This window comes from Chanodichthys erythropterus, chromosome 7, assembly GCF_024489055.1.
Source record: "Chanodichthys erythropterus isolate Z2021 chromosome 7, ASM2448905v1, whole genome shotgun sequence".
NCBI lineage: Eukaryota > Metazoa > Chordata > Actinopteri > Cypriniformes > Xenocyprididae > Chanodichthys > Chanodichthys erythropterus.
In genome coordinates this window covers 26,131,784-26,149,620 of record NC_090227.1, presented here as the reverse complement: position 1 = coordinate 26,149,620, position 17,837 = coordinate 26,131,784, and the positions used below count along the sequence as shown (strand labels likewise).

At 37.4% G+C, this 17,837-nt stretch overlaps 1 protein-coding gene across 2 annotated transcripts in view; it reads right to left on the bottom strand.

The window, feature by feature from the left end:
- vwf (von Willebrand factor) overlaps nt 1-17,837 on the bottom strand; it is a 64,620-nt gene that overhangs the window by 13,560 nt on the left and 33,223 nt on the right. For both annotated transcript variants that reach the window (XM_067389978.1, XM_067389977.1), the window contains exons 28-40: nt 14,087-15,528; nt 11,732-11,842; nt 11,506-11,649; nt 11,262-11,405; nt 8,235-8,399; nt 8,100-8,146; nt 6,799-6,976; nt 5,819-6,033; nt 3,975-4,164; nt 2,778-3,107; nt 1,268-1,515; nt 1,027-1,129; nt 841-912 (exon numbers count right to left, since the gene is read on the bottom strand). In XM_067389978.1, the coding sequence (XP_067246079.1) occupies nt 841-912; nt 1,027-1,129; nt 1,268-1,515; nt 2,778-3,107; nt 3,975-4,164; nt 5,819-6,033; nt 6,799-6,976; nt 8,100-8,146; nt 8,235-8,399; nt 11,262-11,405; nt 11,506-11,649; nt 11,732-11,842; nt 14,087-15,528 (3,389 nt within the window). The remainder of the gene's footprint in view (nt 1-840; nt 913-1,026; nt 1,130-1,267; nt 1,516-2,777; nt 3,108-3,974; nt 4,165-5,818; nt 6,034-6,798; nt 6,977-8,099; nt 8,147-8,234; nt 8,400-11,261; nt 11,406-11,505; nt 11,650-11,731; nt 11,843-14,086; nt 15,529-17,837) is intronic.

Below are 17,837 nucleotides of genomic sequence, written 5' to 3'. Positions count from 1 at the left end.
GAAACAATGGAGTTTGAGACTCACTGTATGTCATTTCCATGTACTGAACTCTTGTTATTCGACTATGCCGAGATAAATTCAATTTTTCATTGAGGGCACCTTTAAAAGGAAAGTAACGGTATGCGGTATATCTTGATTATCACGTTTTCATAATCATTGGAAGCCAAAAACCGAAACTAAAATTTGATTCATCGCACAGACCTACTGCTGTTGAATTGTTTTTCAAATGCGTAACCACGCATGAAGTCAGTCAGCAGTCAGCACAGCCATCTAGTAGGCAGTCATTGCTGTATTTTAACATTATTACGAGGACATAAAAGATCACAATCTGTACGATTTGCGTGAAAAGTAGATTGTGGACATCTTCAAGTTTGATCACGATATAAAATCATCAGATTGCCCACCCCTATATAACTGTATAAGGGAAATTATATAAATAGGCTACAATAATATAACAATATATAAATAGTCATTTCTTTTTTAACAACAATCTTTTTACATTTACTTTCATTCTACATAGACCTGTGTGTGATAAAAGAAATTTTAAAAGTGCAAATACTCCAATCTCTAAATTAATATGAGCACTAACAGATTGCATGTATAATAAATATGAAAGAATTTGAAAACTGCTGTTTAAAATAGCTGTAGATGGAGTTTAGCATGTCTAGATATATTGGGTACAATATATCAGGGCCATATCAGCTATCAATATTATAATTTTTTTATTATTATTTATCTGTATTTATTGATATTAGAATGTTAGTGACGATAATAAATTGTTGATGTAATGATAACTACAATGTACATTATTTCTGGATTCTGTGTGTATTCTCAGCTCACCGCACTCATATTCAGGGCAGCACTTGGATCCCATCTTCTCCTGGAGAATCTCACATTGTCCACACTCTGGGGCTGTAGCACAGCAACAGTAACCATGACAACACACAGTGAGAAACCACTTCAAGAAATGGGGCTGTTAATCGTGTAGTGGACGAGAGAGGGAATATATACACATTGTGTCTTTACCTTTAGCATTGCTGCAGGGTAAAGCTGTGCAGTTAATGCGCTGCTGATCCAGACACACACAGAGAAGACAGGGGTTGTCTTCAGGATTCCAGCTTTCCATAAACTGAAACACACACACCAAGGTCATGAGACTGTCGTATGCATTATCACAGATCTGACAAAGGCTTATTGGTTTTATAAAGGGGGCAATTGCAATATCATAAAAGGCACTGGTGTTCAATAAATGGCAAAATTAATATACCTGATGGGTTTTCCCATGGTGGTCCACACACTGACTGCAGGCCTCTCTACCTACACACTTATCTCCCATTAACACAGACCCTTCAGGGCAGAAACAGCCCTCTGTGGGAGTGTTCCAGCACACTGATCCATTGCCCTTTATTAAACCATCACCCATCATGTCACCAGGACTGAACTGGCTTTGGCCACACTGCTCCAAACATCCCGTTCGACAGGCAGCATATTCCATAGAGTCCGAGCAAGGCATGGCTACACACACAGAGAGATTGAGATGTAAAATTCAAGTATATGACACTTCAATCGCAATTAAGAAAGCAAATACATAATTATTAACAATATGAAATGCAGTTCACAACATTTAATTCTGCAATGCAAAATTTCAGAAGTGAAAAAGAGAACAGCAGCGTACAGTAGGAAATAAAATTCGGGGTTGGATTTGATTTTGTCCATCTGGAGATTATATTTTTATATCATTGTTTAATATCTTTATTTTCCCCACATGTGTGATTTGTGTGAATTGTTTCATCTGCAGTAATGAAAATTGGGGGAGAGGAGGAAGTTGTTACATTCTTATGAAAACCTTTTTTTAGAATAATGTACACTGATGAATTGTGCAACATAAAAGCAGGGATTTTGGATACTTTTTGATAACCTCATATTATGATCATTATTTACTCATCTTCATGTTGTTTTTTAAATTTTTTATTTGAACACGAAATCATCACATGTGGGAAAAATGTCAATTCATAGACAAAAAGGACAAAAAGTACAGAAAAGTTGTCCATAGGAGATGTGCAAAAAGTCTTCTGATTAATTATATGATGTGAAACTATTAAATTATTAATGGATCTTTTAAATTAGTATTTATTTAATAAATATATTTTTTTATTTCTATCTTTTTTTAATCTTCTAAAGAGAAGCACTGTTATTGTTAACTAAAACTAAAACCTTTAAAACTTGTTTTCGTTAAATTGAAATACTAAAATTACTAAAACTAAAATATATATATATATATATATATATATATATAAATATTATATATATATATATATATATATATATATATAAATATTAAAAAACTAATAATATCACCAAAGAACATAACAAATTTAAACTAAAATTAAAATGAAAACCGAAAATACAAAAATAAAAGCTAATTCAAAATATTAATAAATAATATATTAGTATATAAACTATAAACACTGCTAGAGGGGTGAATATTATCAGCGATTAATTACCTAAATAAAAATGAGGGTGATTAATTAATGCCATAATTTTCATTTTTGGGGGGATCTATTCCTTTAATACCAGCCACTAGATGTATAGCTCCCACATTATCTTTCTTTCAAGCTTAAGATTCCATTACTGCGCACAGACCTGTTGTAATTCCTGTTTGTTCTCTTTCTCAGTCACATTGATCAAAGAACAACCATCTCACAGGCCTAGAGCCACTGATCTGAGAAGGCCCTCACGCGCTTCACTTCATGACTCATGAATCACAGAAGACTCACGGCAGAGGGTGGGCGTCCTCCAGTCCACACACACTCCCTGTTGACGGCACACTGTGCTGTACGCGGTAACAAGGTCACAAACCGCATTAGGCTGGCAGGCCACGCTCTGACAGATCTTCATATATTCCTGCGGAGGAACCAGCGCGTGACAGCGGCCGAACACCTCAGAACTTAACACATCGCAGCCCTTCGCCACACCTGCAGCACACGACTCAACCGCCTTATGCTGGACACACTCGCCCAGAGACCATCCCTTCAGGTACACGTCAGGGTCTGTGGTCACACTGCCATCATATAACACCAGTCCTGTCTGATCATCAGAGCAGGAACCTGAAAGAGAGATTTATAAGTTACTTTATGTACTTTACACACCCCACAGCATGTTGATCTGGACTTTGAATTAGACTGACAGGAAGAGGAACCGCAAATGAAAGAAATTTGACATTGTCACATTTTGGAACCAAACGTTAATTTGAACTAGTTATGAATAACCATTTATTTGCTGCTATATATTTTCTGAACTGATTACATTTAACTTTAATTTAAATTAGATAAGAGAAAAACAAACATTTCTATAGGTGGCATCAGATTGATTATTAATATCATTTCTTATCTAAGCAATAAGGTAGCAACCCCTTCAACTGTGACTTATTCACGATACAGCACTAGCCTCGAGTAGCTTATTGCTTTTATAAAACGGTTACCACACAATACATATATTAAAGCCAAAAATATGTATCAATGCAACTTTCATGAAGTACACATTCACTAAAGCCTTCCTTCCACCGGAAAAAAATAGTCCCTGACCGTGACCAGCAACAGAAGTTACATTATTACGCCATTGGTCATTGTGAATAAAACACAGCTATTGACCAATCAGAATCAAGGACAAGAACTTACCGTTTATATATATATATATATATATATATATATATATATATATATATATATCTATATATATATATATATATATATATATAAAATCATCTAATTTAATGGGAAAATGTGTAAATTTTGCATCTTGATTGCAACCTTAAATCACTTTCAGGAACTGAATTGGAATGTAAAAATTAATTATTCAAAAAATTTATTTTAAATACTACAAAACATTGATACAGGCAGATTCAATTATAGTAATACTCTCATCAGCAATCAAGCTCAAAATTACATTCGTAAGCTTAAAGGAACCTTATTTACCACATAAGCCAGTGGTGTTGGGTTTCATGGCGATGTCCACGTTGATCATGAACTCGTTGCTGTGGGGAGTGAAGGTGAGTGTGAAACCATGCTGCTCTGATCTCAGCTGGTGAAGTATTGCACCAATTTGTGTCACAGTCACTCCCTCAGTTCTGAATGGGACTGCGGTTAACACACCGCCCACAGTCACCTGAAATGTACAGAACATGCTGAATTTCTCTGCTAACTTGGTAAGCTGTTTCCAGTGTTGGGGAGAGTTACTTTGAAAAGTAATGCATTACAATATTGCGTTACTCCCTAAAAAAGTAACTAATTGCGTTAGTTAATTTTTATGAAAAGTAATGTGTTACTTTTTCTCACCTGGGCTGGGCTTGCTTGTTTGTTTTTTATTAACAACAAAAAAGTTATATTTTTGGCAAATGTTAAAGGGATAGTTCACCCAAAAATGAAAATTTGATGTTTATCTGCTTACTCCCAGTGCATCCAAGATGTAGGTGACTTTTTTTCTTCAGTCGAACGCAAGTTATGATTTTTAACTGCAACCGCTGCCCTCTGTCAGTCAAATAATAGCAGTGGATGGGAACTTCAACTATAAGAGTAAATAAACCTTGCTTAGACAAATCAAAATTAAAACCTGCGGCTCGTGATGACACATTAATGTCCTAAGACACGAAACAATCGGTTTGTGCAAGAAACCGAACATTATTTATATAATTTTTACCTCTAATACACCACTATGTCCAACTTCGTTCAGCTTCCTGTTAGTGAGGTCAAAAAACGCGTTCTGTTGACGGAAGTGATGTCTCGCCCATATACTTCAATGAGCGCAAGACATCACTTCCATTGTCAGAGCACGATCAGACCTCACTAGCCGGAAGCTGAACGGAGTTGGACATAGTGGTGTTTTAGAGGTAAAAAATTATATAAATACTGTTTATTTTCGTGTCTTAGGACATCAATGTGCCGTCACGAGCCGCAGGTTTTAATTTTGATTTGTCTATGGAAGTTTTTTCGACTCTTATTGTTCAAGTTCCCAATCACTGCTATTATTTGACTGACAGACGGCAGCGGTTGCAGTTAAAAATCATAATTTGCGTTCGACTGAAGAAAAAAAGTCATCTACATCTTGGATGCCCTGGGGGTAAGCAGATAAACATCAAATTTTCATTTTTGGGTGAACTATCCCTTTAAGGCCCTTTCATGCCAAAAGTAAGCCTCAGGCTAAAGGAAATGCGTAATTACACCTGTACAGTAGAAGGCGCAGCTCAAACAAACCTTTCAGCTGTGCTGCCATTCTGGATTATAGAAGAATAGCATACAGAAGAAGGAAGTTCAACACTCTTATTTCTTTTGCTTATTAGTATGGTTAAATTAGATAATTGAAGGTCAGCATCAAAGACATTAGTAAATAAAGAGAAATTAAATACATAAAGTATATCTGTGTAATATAATATAGTTAATTATCACGTTTGTGTAAAATTCTGAGATTGCATTTCACTGTTTTTATTCATTTCGAGGAATAGTGAATGTTTTTGTGCAGTGCGATGAATAAACGCATCTTCACAAGAACTATAACCATCATGTTCACACAGCGCACACAACACTTCTGCACTTTATTTCTCTCAACATGGGGACGGGAGAGCTGTCAGTCAATAAATGTGAAAAAGTAACTTGCATTACTTATTTAAAAAAGGAACTTGGATATTTTGTATTAAATTGAAAAAGAAATGCGTTACTTTACTAGTTACTTGAAAAAGTAATCTTATTACGTAACTCAAGTTAATTGTAATGCATTACCCCCAACACTGGCTGTTTCACTTTGCATGCTTTTTCAGTGCATCTACCTTCATATCATCCTGTAGCACCACACTTGTCCCTCCCTCCCTCAGTTCCAGGCTCTTCATGCAGATCTGATTGGGAGAGCTTTTACAGGCAGCCGCATGCAACACTAGCTCCGCCCCTCCTGAGCGAAGCAGCAAATAAGAGCAAGCGGCTCTTAGCTTTAGAGCCGCCCCCGAAAATGACACAACATGGCTAGTGGAGCTTCCCATGCAACTACCTGAGGAAAGAAAGTAAGCATGTTTAAGTTAGAAGTTGCATTTTCATTCAATTTTTGTAAATGGTATGTGAAACAATGCATTATGCAACTTTTTAAACCATACAACGCTTAATTGTCACTTGGCCTCATCACATTGCATGTTTAATTCAGTATCATCTCGGAAATAAATTGCTATTTTGCAATTTTAATCCATGTTTGAGTACAAATAACCTAAAATGAGGACCTATTATGCTTTCTTTCTTTTTTTTCTTTTTTTAACTTTCTTTAGTGTTTCATGTTGCTTTGTTACGGAGTTACAAAGCACAAAGTCACTCCAAAGGGAGTTATTCTCTTTATCAGTAAGCACTGTTTCTCCCTGAAATACCTTGATTGTAGTCTTGAGTTTTCTTCTGGGAATGAACACAGCACAATATTTCTCATTTAAATAATTCAAGCCCAAGACATATGCAAAATAAAGGGTGTGAGGTCTGGTTGAGTTGCATTAATAGTGTGTTTAAACTTACATTATGGTAAGGGGCTTGACATTTCCAAAACAATCAATCACAACACACTGGCCCAGCCGACCAATCAGAGCACAAAGAGAGGTGCTGTAATTATGTAAAAAAATGCGAAAAATAATGTGTTTTGAACTTTTAAGTAAGAAAACCTATTCTAGTAAACCCCCAAAACAAAATCAAGACTTTGAAAAAGGGCATAATAGGTCCCCTTTAATATGCGATTCATCACAGGATTGGTTGTTGCATAATTAGAGGTGTGTGTTCATACAGGGGCATGTCCAGGTACAGCCACAGGTGTGATTGTAGCGGAGAGCCGGGAGGCTGTTTGTGCACACGGGAGGCTCCATCTTCTCACAGTTGATGCGGTGGCTCTGCACCGTTACTGTGCCTGATGGGTTGCACAGTACTGAGTGACAGCCGTCCGACAACAACCATGTTTCTCCAGGCTGATGAACAGAAATTATCAGAATAATTTGACGCACAAACCAGAACATCAGTTGCCTTTGTTAGTCTGCAGGAGGTGCTGCACGATTGAAATAAAACCAAAATCGCTATATGGCTTTAAGGCTGCATGTTTCAGAGTGAAGTGTGGCACTGTGTTTTTTATACATAAATCCATTTTTTTCAACATCTTAGAGCGGCTATAATTATAGTTTTTTCAATGTCTCGGTTAGCAGTAAATGCTGCTCCACATGAACTCATCTGTGTATCTGCTCTGAGTTTGACTTGTTTGGAAGCGCAACATGGCATCTTTTCTTAAATATTTTTATATAGTTTTGATATTTTAATTAGTGATAATAATAATAATTATAAAAATAAGAAGAATAATTTCATTTTACTGTACTATTATTATTATTATTATTTTATAGTCATACTGATATATAATCACAACATTTTTGTCCAAATTGTGCAGCCCTACAATCTCATCAATCATTGAGATCTTTTTATAGCATTTTAAATTGTGATCGCAATTTCAGAAAAATCACAATTAGATTATTCCCCTCAAATCGTGCAGACCTAGGTAGACGAAACACACTATGCAAGTAATAAACGCAAACACTTCTATCTACGGAAGCTATGCATTTGTTGCATTGTGAAATGTGTCTTCTATGGTCATTTTTCTCATGACAGAGCAACAGACTCTTGATAAGCAAGTCAGTTCAAATGATGACATTTATAGCTGTCTAAAAAAGTTCCAGTTTTAATGGCACAAACATTTCAATGTAACTCTATCGCCCCCTTGAGTTCAGTGATTAGCTACTGCCATTTTCACCCAAATATGCATTGGCCTAGCATTCATGTTTGCTTACTTGCATAAAATATGTTTCTGACCTTAGATTAAATGATCTGTTAATGAAAAAAGGTTGTTGAGGGGTGAAGTTATTGGCCCAGAATGCCTGATACAGTGAAATAGATTATGGATCTTGAGATCCAATGAAATGGATTGGATGCGAGTTCTCGGAAAGCCTGCATCCGACCAAGAGGTTGTATGGAAGAAAATCAGAAGCTGATGTTCCTAAAGTTGAGGTCTTTAATGGAAGTTTAGCATCCTTCTTAAAAACTTCTCACCTTCCGTTCATTCCCTTCATCATCCACACACACTCCAGGAGGACCCGCTGAGGGACATCGTCATCGTCATTATAATCAAAATTAGTCCTGTTTTATTGTGTTATGTGTGTGTGAGTGTGTACATGTAAGTCTCACCCCGGCAGATTTTGTCGGTGAACGACTGGTCGAGTAGAGCCATGGCGAGCAGGTACTCAGTGCTGCTCAGGCGAATGATGTTGTCCTGAGCGTGTTGACCCGCGAGCATGCTCAGTTCAGTTTGGTCATATTGGTTCCCCAGTCCAATAGGAAACACTGACACACCTGTATGCAACAAACACCTTGCTTGTAAGTCATAATGTTATGAGAATAAAAGAATAAAATTTAAGAGTATAAATAAAATAGTAATATTTTGAGAAAACAATCACAGCATTATGAGAAAAGGCTACAATAGGAATAGGGTGCGACAGATGCTGCAGCTTCATTAATGCAAAAAAAAATGGATGTGGTGCATTTGTGGTGCAATCGTACTGTAGGATTTAACAACTCAGAAATCCTTGGTCTTTTGCTGCATCAGCACCAAGATAGCATTAGTATGAGGACACTGCAGCAGTTATGTAGGAAATCGAATTTATTCAGAAGAAAAAAACAGACAGACATTCAGGAAATAGCCTCTTTTGTGCAGTTTGAAATAACAACCAGTGGTCGACTCCACTTCACTTTGATGTTTCTTTAAGACTTTATTCTCATAATATTATGACTATAGTCCAATAATTCACTGACTTAAATTTCATAATGTTACGACTTTATTCTTGAAAGTTTGACTTTTTATTCTAATAAAATGTTTTCAAAACATCATGACTTTATTCTCAAAAAGATTTTTATTTGATTTTTTTTAATACGTTAACGTGATACTAAGCACTTTTGTAGTGGTATGCTGCTGGAAAAATTTAAACTCATCCCTCTGTTTTCGACAACTTTACAGCTTAAAATAAAACAAATGTTTGTACAAACAGTACTGTTTAATTGCTTAAACAAAAAAACTTTCAAGCTGCACATTTCTGCTTTTAAATCTGAAATGTCTCTGCCCATAGATTTCTATTGCATTACTGTAAATCTACACTTTTTTGTTTGTTTGTTTTTACACACTTTTCACTTGTTAGGTGGTTGCTAGAGTGTTCTATGTTGTGTAACATTAGTCATAGTGAAATGCTGTTGATTACCACAGAATAATTTCAACATACTCATCCCTACCTTTACAACTTAAAGGGTTAGTTAACCCAAAATATGAAAATTCTGTCATTAATTACTCACCGTCATGTCATTCCACACCCATAAAACCTTAGTTCATCTTTGAACGATATTTTTGAGAAAATCCGATGGCTCAGTGAGGCCAGCAAGATAATTAACACTTTCAGATGCCCAGAAAGCTACTAAAAACATATTTAAATCCGATCATGTGACTACAGTGGTTCAACCTTAATGTTATGAAGTAAAATATAAAAATATACAAAATAATGACTTTATTCAACTTCATGAAGCTTCGAAGCTTTACAAATCTTTTGTTTTCAAATCAGTGGTTCGGAGCAAGTCTCAAACTGCCAAAGTCACGTGATTTAAGTAAACAGTGCTTCATTACATCATAAGTGTTTAAAAATTTCAATGGTTCACCACTGGGGGGCGTGACTTTGGCAGTTTGATACACGCTCCAAACCACTGATTCGAAACAAAAGATTCGGAAAGCTTCGAAGCTTCATGAAGCAGTGTTTTGAAATCGCCCATCACTAGATATTGTTGAATAAAGTCATTATTTAGTTTTTTGGACAAAAAGTATTCTCGTGGCTTCATAACATTAAGGTTGAACCACTATAGTCACATGAACTGTTTTAAATATGTCTTTAGTAGCTTTCTGGACATCTGAAAGTGTTAATTATCTTGCTGGCAATGCAGGCCTCACTGAGCCATCGTATTTTATCAAAAATATCTTCATTTGTGTTCCGAAGATGACTGAACGGGTGTGGAATAACATGAGGGTGAGTAATTAATTACATTATTTTCATTTTTTGGGTGAACTAACCCTTTAAAGGTACACTATGTAACTTTTTTTGTTCAAAAATTAACAAAATTTAAATAATGAGTTAATAAATCATCAGTCATTCTTCCAACACATGTTTGGTCCTGCCCTGATTCACTATGGCAAGCCTATTATAAGTGTTTATATGGGTAATTGCCCAAGAATTGTACAAGAAAGGTTGACATGAAGCACGATAAATCTCGAACCTCTGTTAATCACCTGTTTTAAAAGAACAGAGGAGAGTCTGCTGGCAAAAAGAGAACATGACAGAGCTCGTAATAAAACCAGAATCAACATTGGCTTGGATTTTTGGAGATGACAAGAACAGAGGGATTTGAAATGTTGTAAAGTCGACATGGAGATGGCTTTTTTATTACTCAACAAGTAAGAAAGGTATTTTATTGAACAGATAAATTGCCATATGTAGCTCTCTAACAGAGTTCATTGTAAAGTGTTGTCTATCATTACCTATTTATCTACTGGGTTATTTCATTATGGGTTGTTGTAGCACTGTGCTGGAATTTATTTTCAAGGAAGTACCGTGTCTAAATATTAATAGGTATAGCTACAGTAAAGTGTTCAGCTAGTCAGCATGAGATCCTTTCTATCTAATCTGGTTATATCTCTTAAGCCTAGTAGTGAATGTTTTATGAGCAGTAGGATAATCTAGTTCTCTTTTTTTAGTTATGAGAAAGAACAATTTGCTTCCACTCCAAGCAAAACACATGTGCCTCATTTACCACACCATTATCTTCAATTGGTGCTGACTCAGATCAGTAAAATATTACATTTGTTTTCTCCTGGTGCAGCTGAAGTACTTTGTAAATCCCACAATTTATTTGATTGTTTTTCGGTTAAGTTACGTTCACAAAGTATTCATCCACACAGTGCATGCAGTTTGTTTTTTTAAACACTAGAGGGCAAAAAGTTACATGGTGTACCTTTAAAAATAAAACGCATTTCATGCTATTAATGTGCTTAAACAAAAATACAAGTTGCACATTATTGCTTTTACAGTAAATCTGGAATATATTCCACCATAGACTTATATTTTAAGACCAATATTGTAAATATTGAGTGAATCAATAAAGCTAGAAAACTATTTCACCAACCAGCGGTCAAAGCCTCGTTTGCTGCCTCTTGCACCGAGTCTATTGACCTGTCAGTCACCACCATAACCACAGCTTTAGGGATGCCCATCCGTCCCCCACTGGTGGAGGAAATGGCTGTCTGCACGGCCATTCGCAGAGCAGCCCCTGCAGAGAAAGAGGAAAGAACGCCCACATGTATGTAGTGTGGCATATGTTTTAACTGTCAGGCTGTATTGTAGCTGCTGTGTCTTCACAGCATGATTACCCAGTCTTGATATATTGTCTGTCTTGCTGTGTAGGGTATCTAGAAGCTTGAGAAGATTGTCTTCTGTCTGTTCATCTCTCCATGTAACTGCCACTGCTGATTTTCCCCCATACACTATCACTGCCACTTGTGTGTGATTGCGACCTGCAATACAGATAAGTAGAACTCTAGAAGTAACTATTATAACACACACAAAATGAAAAAAATCAATCTCATGGAGACTTACCAATATTTGTGCTTTTTATAATAGTTCTCACAAATGTTTTCAAGTCTTCAAACTGGTTATCAGAAGAGGCTCTCAACAGGAACAGCAAGTCCATGGGCTTTGAACACGGCACTGAGCAAACACACACACACATACATAAAATTACAAAGAAAGCATGTATGTATTCACTCTGTAAGCATCCATAAATCTAGAAAAGACAGCATTTGAATATTGGCTTGACAAAGTCTTAACTTTTAAAAAGGTTTTACCTTTTAGATTAGCTAGGCCTTAAGTAGTTCGGCTACTTAGGCAGTTTTAAAAATGTTTATATACTTTGTGCTATAGAGTTTTGTTACTAGGAAGTTGATAGATGGTTGCTTAGGTGTTCTTCGTGGTTGCTTAGTCAAACCAACATAACACTACTGTCTAAAAAGTATTCCTGTAGCGTGATATAGTACCAAAAATGTATAAGATAATTTGATATGTCATCTGAAATAAGCCATCTGACATTCAGCACTGTGCCACTGCCAAATCCAATCATTTTTGATCATTTTGTGTACAACACCATGTTTCTGCATCATTTGCCAGACAATTTCCACAGTAATTAAGGGAATTACATCATTCCATTGTTGCGCACCAGTCACTCTCTCTGCTGCCTCACTTTTCCTTTTATCTTTCATTTTTTGAAATTACAGCAATCACACTCATCGTCAATGAAAAATCTGAGAACTGAGATGAAAAAGACCTTGTGCAGTGGAATAGGCAGTGATGACAATAGAAAAGAAAGAATGTAGCAGGACTGCACAATTAAAGGGATAGTTCATAGTCATCATTTACTCACCCTCAAGTCGTTCCAAACCAAAAGAAGATATTTTGAAGAATGTCGGTAACCAAACAGTTAATGGGGGGGGGAGACTAAGTCAACAGGGCCCATGAACTGTTTGGTTACCGACAATCTTCAAAATATCTATTTTTGAGTTCAGCAAGAGAAAGAAATTCATACAGGTTTGGAACAACCTGAGGGTGAGTAAATTATGACAGAATTTTCATTCAATTTTTGGTTGAACTATCCCTTTAAATAAAACCAAAATCACAATATGGTTTAGTGTGATTAACAAAGACTGCGATTTTTCAGAGTAAAGAGCGGCTTGGTTCACATTAATGCTGCTCCACATGAATTCAGCTCTGCTTGAGTTTGAGTCATTTATAACATGCATTTAGAAATGCATCATGCGGCAACCATCTTCTCAGATTTGTAATGAGAAGCACTTATAAACTGGCTGTTGACAACAAAAAAGAGGTTTCAAGGCATCCCTGCAGTTTTCCACCAAAAAGTTCAATGGTTTTATGTTTAAAAATGGAGAAATTAAGACAAACATAAATTTTAGTATCATAGTTTTACAGATGTAATGAAATAAACATTATTAGTAGTTTATTTTTTCTTGAATTTATTTATTTTATAATATTACAATAGAAATATTTCTTTTTTTTTTGTAATATTTTTATTTAGTAATGATTAGGGGTTCAAGCGCATAGTGCTGAAACCCTATTGTAATTGTTAAAATCTCCAAGGATCAGCATTTCCCCCTAAAAGTGATCGAGCATACCAAACCGTAAGTCGTAGAGACTTAAAACTTTGAGGGATGATAGTACTCAAACTGTCTACAACATCACCAAGGCTCGCCCCAATTGGCCTGACTGGGGCGCTACAGCGGTGAAAAGTACAAAATTGCTCATATCTCCTAAACCGTAGGCGTAGGATCAAGTGTCTTACATTGTTGGAATCCTTGGTTCAAGACGGACAAAATGCATGCCTTGGATTCGCTCGTTGTTTTGGCAATATTTACGGGTATTTTGGATTTAGTCCTAGGTTTTTGGCCCAATCAGAACCAAACCAGTGCAGCAAGATTCTCTGGAGTCTGATTTTTAATAATTATCAAAAAAAGTTAAAATATTTCGATTTACGAAATACGACCTTAAGGGCCGCCAAAACTTTCGAAGTGGCCGGAGCCACTTTTACTAAAATTGGCTGTAAATTTTCTTCCATCTATGATCGAGATGGTTACAGGCTTGCTAATTAAAACATTATACATTTTTACACATGTGCTTAAAGGCCTTAAAGCGCTTGAACCTGATAATTGCTGCTCGCAGCTATATTTATTTGTATTATTTTCTAGTCATTGATTACACAATCACAGAATTTGAGGCCAAATTGTGCAGCCCTACAAACAAGCACAGCAACCTTTTTAATTGCATTTTAAATTGCAGTCACAATTTTTATCAGAAAAAAATCACAATTTGATTTTTTTCCCCCTAAATTGTGCAGCCCTAGAATATAGCAAGATGCGAAAAGAGTGTAGCATTGTTGTATCTGACCTGAAGGGGGCAGTGTGGCTCTCGGTGGAAGTGTAGGCAGTAGAGGCCTCCTGATTGTTTTACTGATATTTATCAGCATGGGCTGTAGTATCCTAAGGTCCGAGGGATTATCCAGCATGATCGGTTCATCCGGGAAGCTCAGCTGTGCAAGATCCTCATATCGAATCTGTTGGCCGATACCAATTGGATACACTTTTTTATGAGTGGAGCTTGGAGGCCGCTGAATGATGTCCGTCGGAGGGCTCTGTGTTATAAGAAACACCATCTGGTCTGGTGTATTACTTGGTGTGTCTGTAGTGATAGTCTCATATACAGAACGAACGGCATGACCTGTGTTGACCTCCGCACCTTTGGTCCAACGTAACTGTCGCATTCTCTGCAGCACCTGCTCCCTGTGCTGCAATTCCATGCGGCTGATTACCACGGTAACCGTGAGTGAGTATTGCATCACCGTGATCCGTAGATTGTCCACCTCTTTCTCATCGAGTGAAGCAATAACATCGACCAAAGCATCTCGTGTCTTATTGAAGCCCTCCTCACCCACTGCATTTGAGCTTTCTAACAGGAAGACAATCTCATATGTTGTTACTGTGGGTGGAGGAAATGTCGTTCCAGGACGGGGGATGCTGGGAAATGAGGTTACAATGGCAGCGGTTGGTGGGACCGTGGCGACAGTGAGTTTAGAAGCTGTGGTAGTTGTTGGGGTGACTGAAGTGGTGCTGGGCTTTCTGGTAGGGGGTTTCTTTGGGGGTTCAGGATCCAGTCCCAAAGTGCAGAGGTAGTCTGTGATGGCCAGAGCCTCATCATCAAGCTCTGTTACGCTGCTCACTACGTATGAGCGACTGCTGGGCGTGGCCTTCGTGATCTCATTAACCTGTGCCATGTTGACGTCAGGCCCCAGAGCCACAGTGAGGATGGTGATGTCTTTTTTACGCAGCAGACGCTGAGTACTACGCATGGGCCTAGGATTTGCGCTCGCCGTCAGCAATATAGCAACTCGCCCTGCGTGCTCGCGCTTGTTTTTATCGTAAATGTAGACTGCTAGGTATTTTATTGCCTCGTCCATAAATGCTACATCACCACCGCTGTAACGCAGCTCACGCACCATCTTCTTGAAGAACCATTTTTGCACCTGCATTTCAAAACTTTTCACACCAGAGTGGAAGAGAAGAACCGTGGCACGAGTGTGGGCGGAACCCATTCGGAACCGCTCCACTACCCGGAGGATAAAGAGCTTGACTAAACTGAAGTCTTCTTCACTCAAAGCAGAGGAGCCATCCACTAAGAAGGCCAGGTCCATCGCCCTATCACAGGCATCGGCTGGCACCGGGGTGGAAAACGGGAGTGGAGTAGGAGTGTTGCTTATGGTGGTTGGTGCTAGCGTGGAGGCCAAACCAGTTAGAGGACATGGGCCGCATGTCAGTGTGTTGCTTTCACAGTGACTGAAAGCATAACAAACATGAATTTTATACACCTAAATCTATGTATCTCACAAAGCCTGTCTAGAACCTGTCAGAAAGTATAAAAATGCATTTTTTACAGTTTATATATATATATATATATATATATATATATATATATATATATATATATATATATATATATATATATATATATATATATATATATATATACACACACACACAGTCAAACCAAAATGTATTCAGACACCTTGAACATTTCATTCATTATTACAGTTTTTTCACTATAGTTAAAAAAAATAATTTTTAGAATTTTTGGGTAAAACAATGTCACAATTTGCTGTATTTTCTATCCTCACTTACATAAATTAACTATAGTGTCCTGCACCCACTATAAAAAAAAAAAAAGAAGATATCTAGGTCCCTATTTTAACGATCTAAACGCAAAGTGTGAAGCGCATGGCGCAGGTGCACTCAGGGCGTGTCCAAATCCACTTTTGCTATTTTAACGACGGAAAAACGGTCCGTGCGCCGGGGCGCATTTTTGAAATGGGTTGTCCCTATTCTCTTAATGAGTAATGGGCGTAACGTTCAATAAACCAATCAGAGTGTCATCTCCCATTCCCTTTAAGAACGAGATGCGCTCGCGCCATGGCGGATTGCTATTTACATGCCGGAATTTGTTGGCGGAAAAGCTGAACGCTTTTCAAGCAAAGAAACTGATCTGCTCGTGCGCGATGTTAAAGCACGCGAGCAGATCATCTACGGGATATAACATTATATATATTATATAACATATAACATTATAAAATACACTGACTTATTAAACACACCGATTCAACTGAGGAGTTCAACGAGTGATGTTTTGCTGAAATTACCTGTTAAGTGGCCAGTCAATCTTTCAGTCGTCTGCGTTGGATGCAGGCTTTCAAATAGCTCCGCGCGATCAGTCAGTTAATATGTGTGTGTATTGGCAAGATTGTTCAATTAATTAGCCAGTTTCGTTCATCATTATAAGTAGTAATAGGCTGAATTGAAAATGGGTATCCTAATTCTAATACACACAATGACTATTCATCATTACATTTTTATATTTATGTAGCCTACACAATAATATTCTTTTACACTGTAATCCTTTTGTTTTTAATATTTGGCATATTTGTGTGATGCGCATCCCTGTGTGTAATAAGCAAAGTCAACGCGCACTGTGGACGCGCCCAGAGGCGCAGTTTCCACCAAAGCGCTCTAACAAAAAAATATTGCGCCACTGACTTTAGACTTTAGACCAGGTTTGAGTTGGTCTATGGCGCAGTCTATTTTCAGCTCCTTAAAATAGCAATGCGCTGGCAATGCGCCTGAACACACCTCTTTTTTAGACCAGCACGCCCATGGGCGCACTAACTGGCGCAAATGCATTTACTAATTTAAGGACGTGGCGCTGAACGGGAAAACGCGAACGGCGCCGGACGCAAACTAGCAAACACAATTGCGCTGCGCCTTGCGTCGCATTGCGCCGGGTGTATTATAGGGCCCTAGTGTCTGAAAAATTTTATGTATAATGTATATAAATGTATATAAAAATTATATAAAAATAATTTATAAAATAATTTTATGTAAAAAAAAAAATATATACAAATATAAAATTGTATGAAAAATATACAGACCTTAGGATACTTTTATATAATTATAAAATTATATAAAAATATATATAAAAATATTATGGGCCCTATTTTAACGATCTGAAACACAAGTGTCAAAGCGCGAAGCGCAAGTACCTTTGTGGGCGGGTCTCGGCGCTGTTGCTATTTTCCCGGCGGGTTAAATGGCTCTTGCCCCCGGCGCAAATCTAAAATGGGTTGGTCTGAAGTTGCTTCATTATTCATAGGTGTGGTTTGGGCGTAACGTGAAATAAACCAATCAGAGCGTCATCCAACATTCCCTTTAAAAGCAGGTGCGCAAGTTCCATTATGGATTGCTATTATTATGGCGTATTTACCAGGCGCACGCCAGGAGCGGTTCACAGCCGAGGAGACTGATGTTCTTGTAAGAGCAGTGAAAGACAGAGAAGTTGTGTTGTATGGGGATGGGAGAAACCCACCCAAAATAGCGTCGGTTAAACGGTTTTTTCACATCTTTGTGGCACACCACAATGATTTCCGTCATCTCATGTGTTAATATTTTTTTAGTGTAACTAATGTGATATGATTTGCAAAAATAATTGTTGCATCTGTGTAGATTACATGAGCAAAGTGTATGCGCGTTGTGCACGCTATACATTATGGTCAAGCATGCGCCCTTAAAATAGCATAATGAACAACGCGCAACGCGCC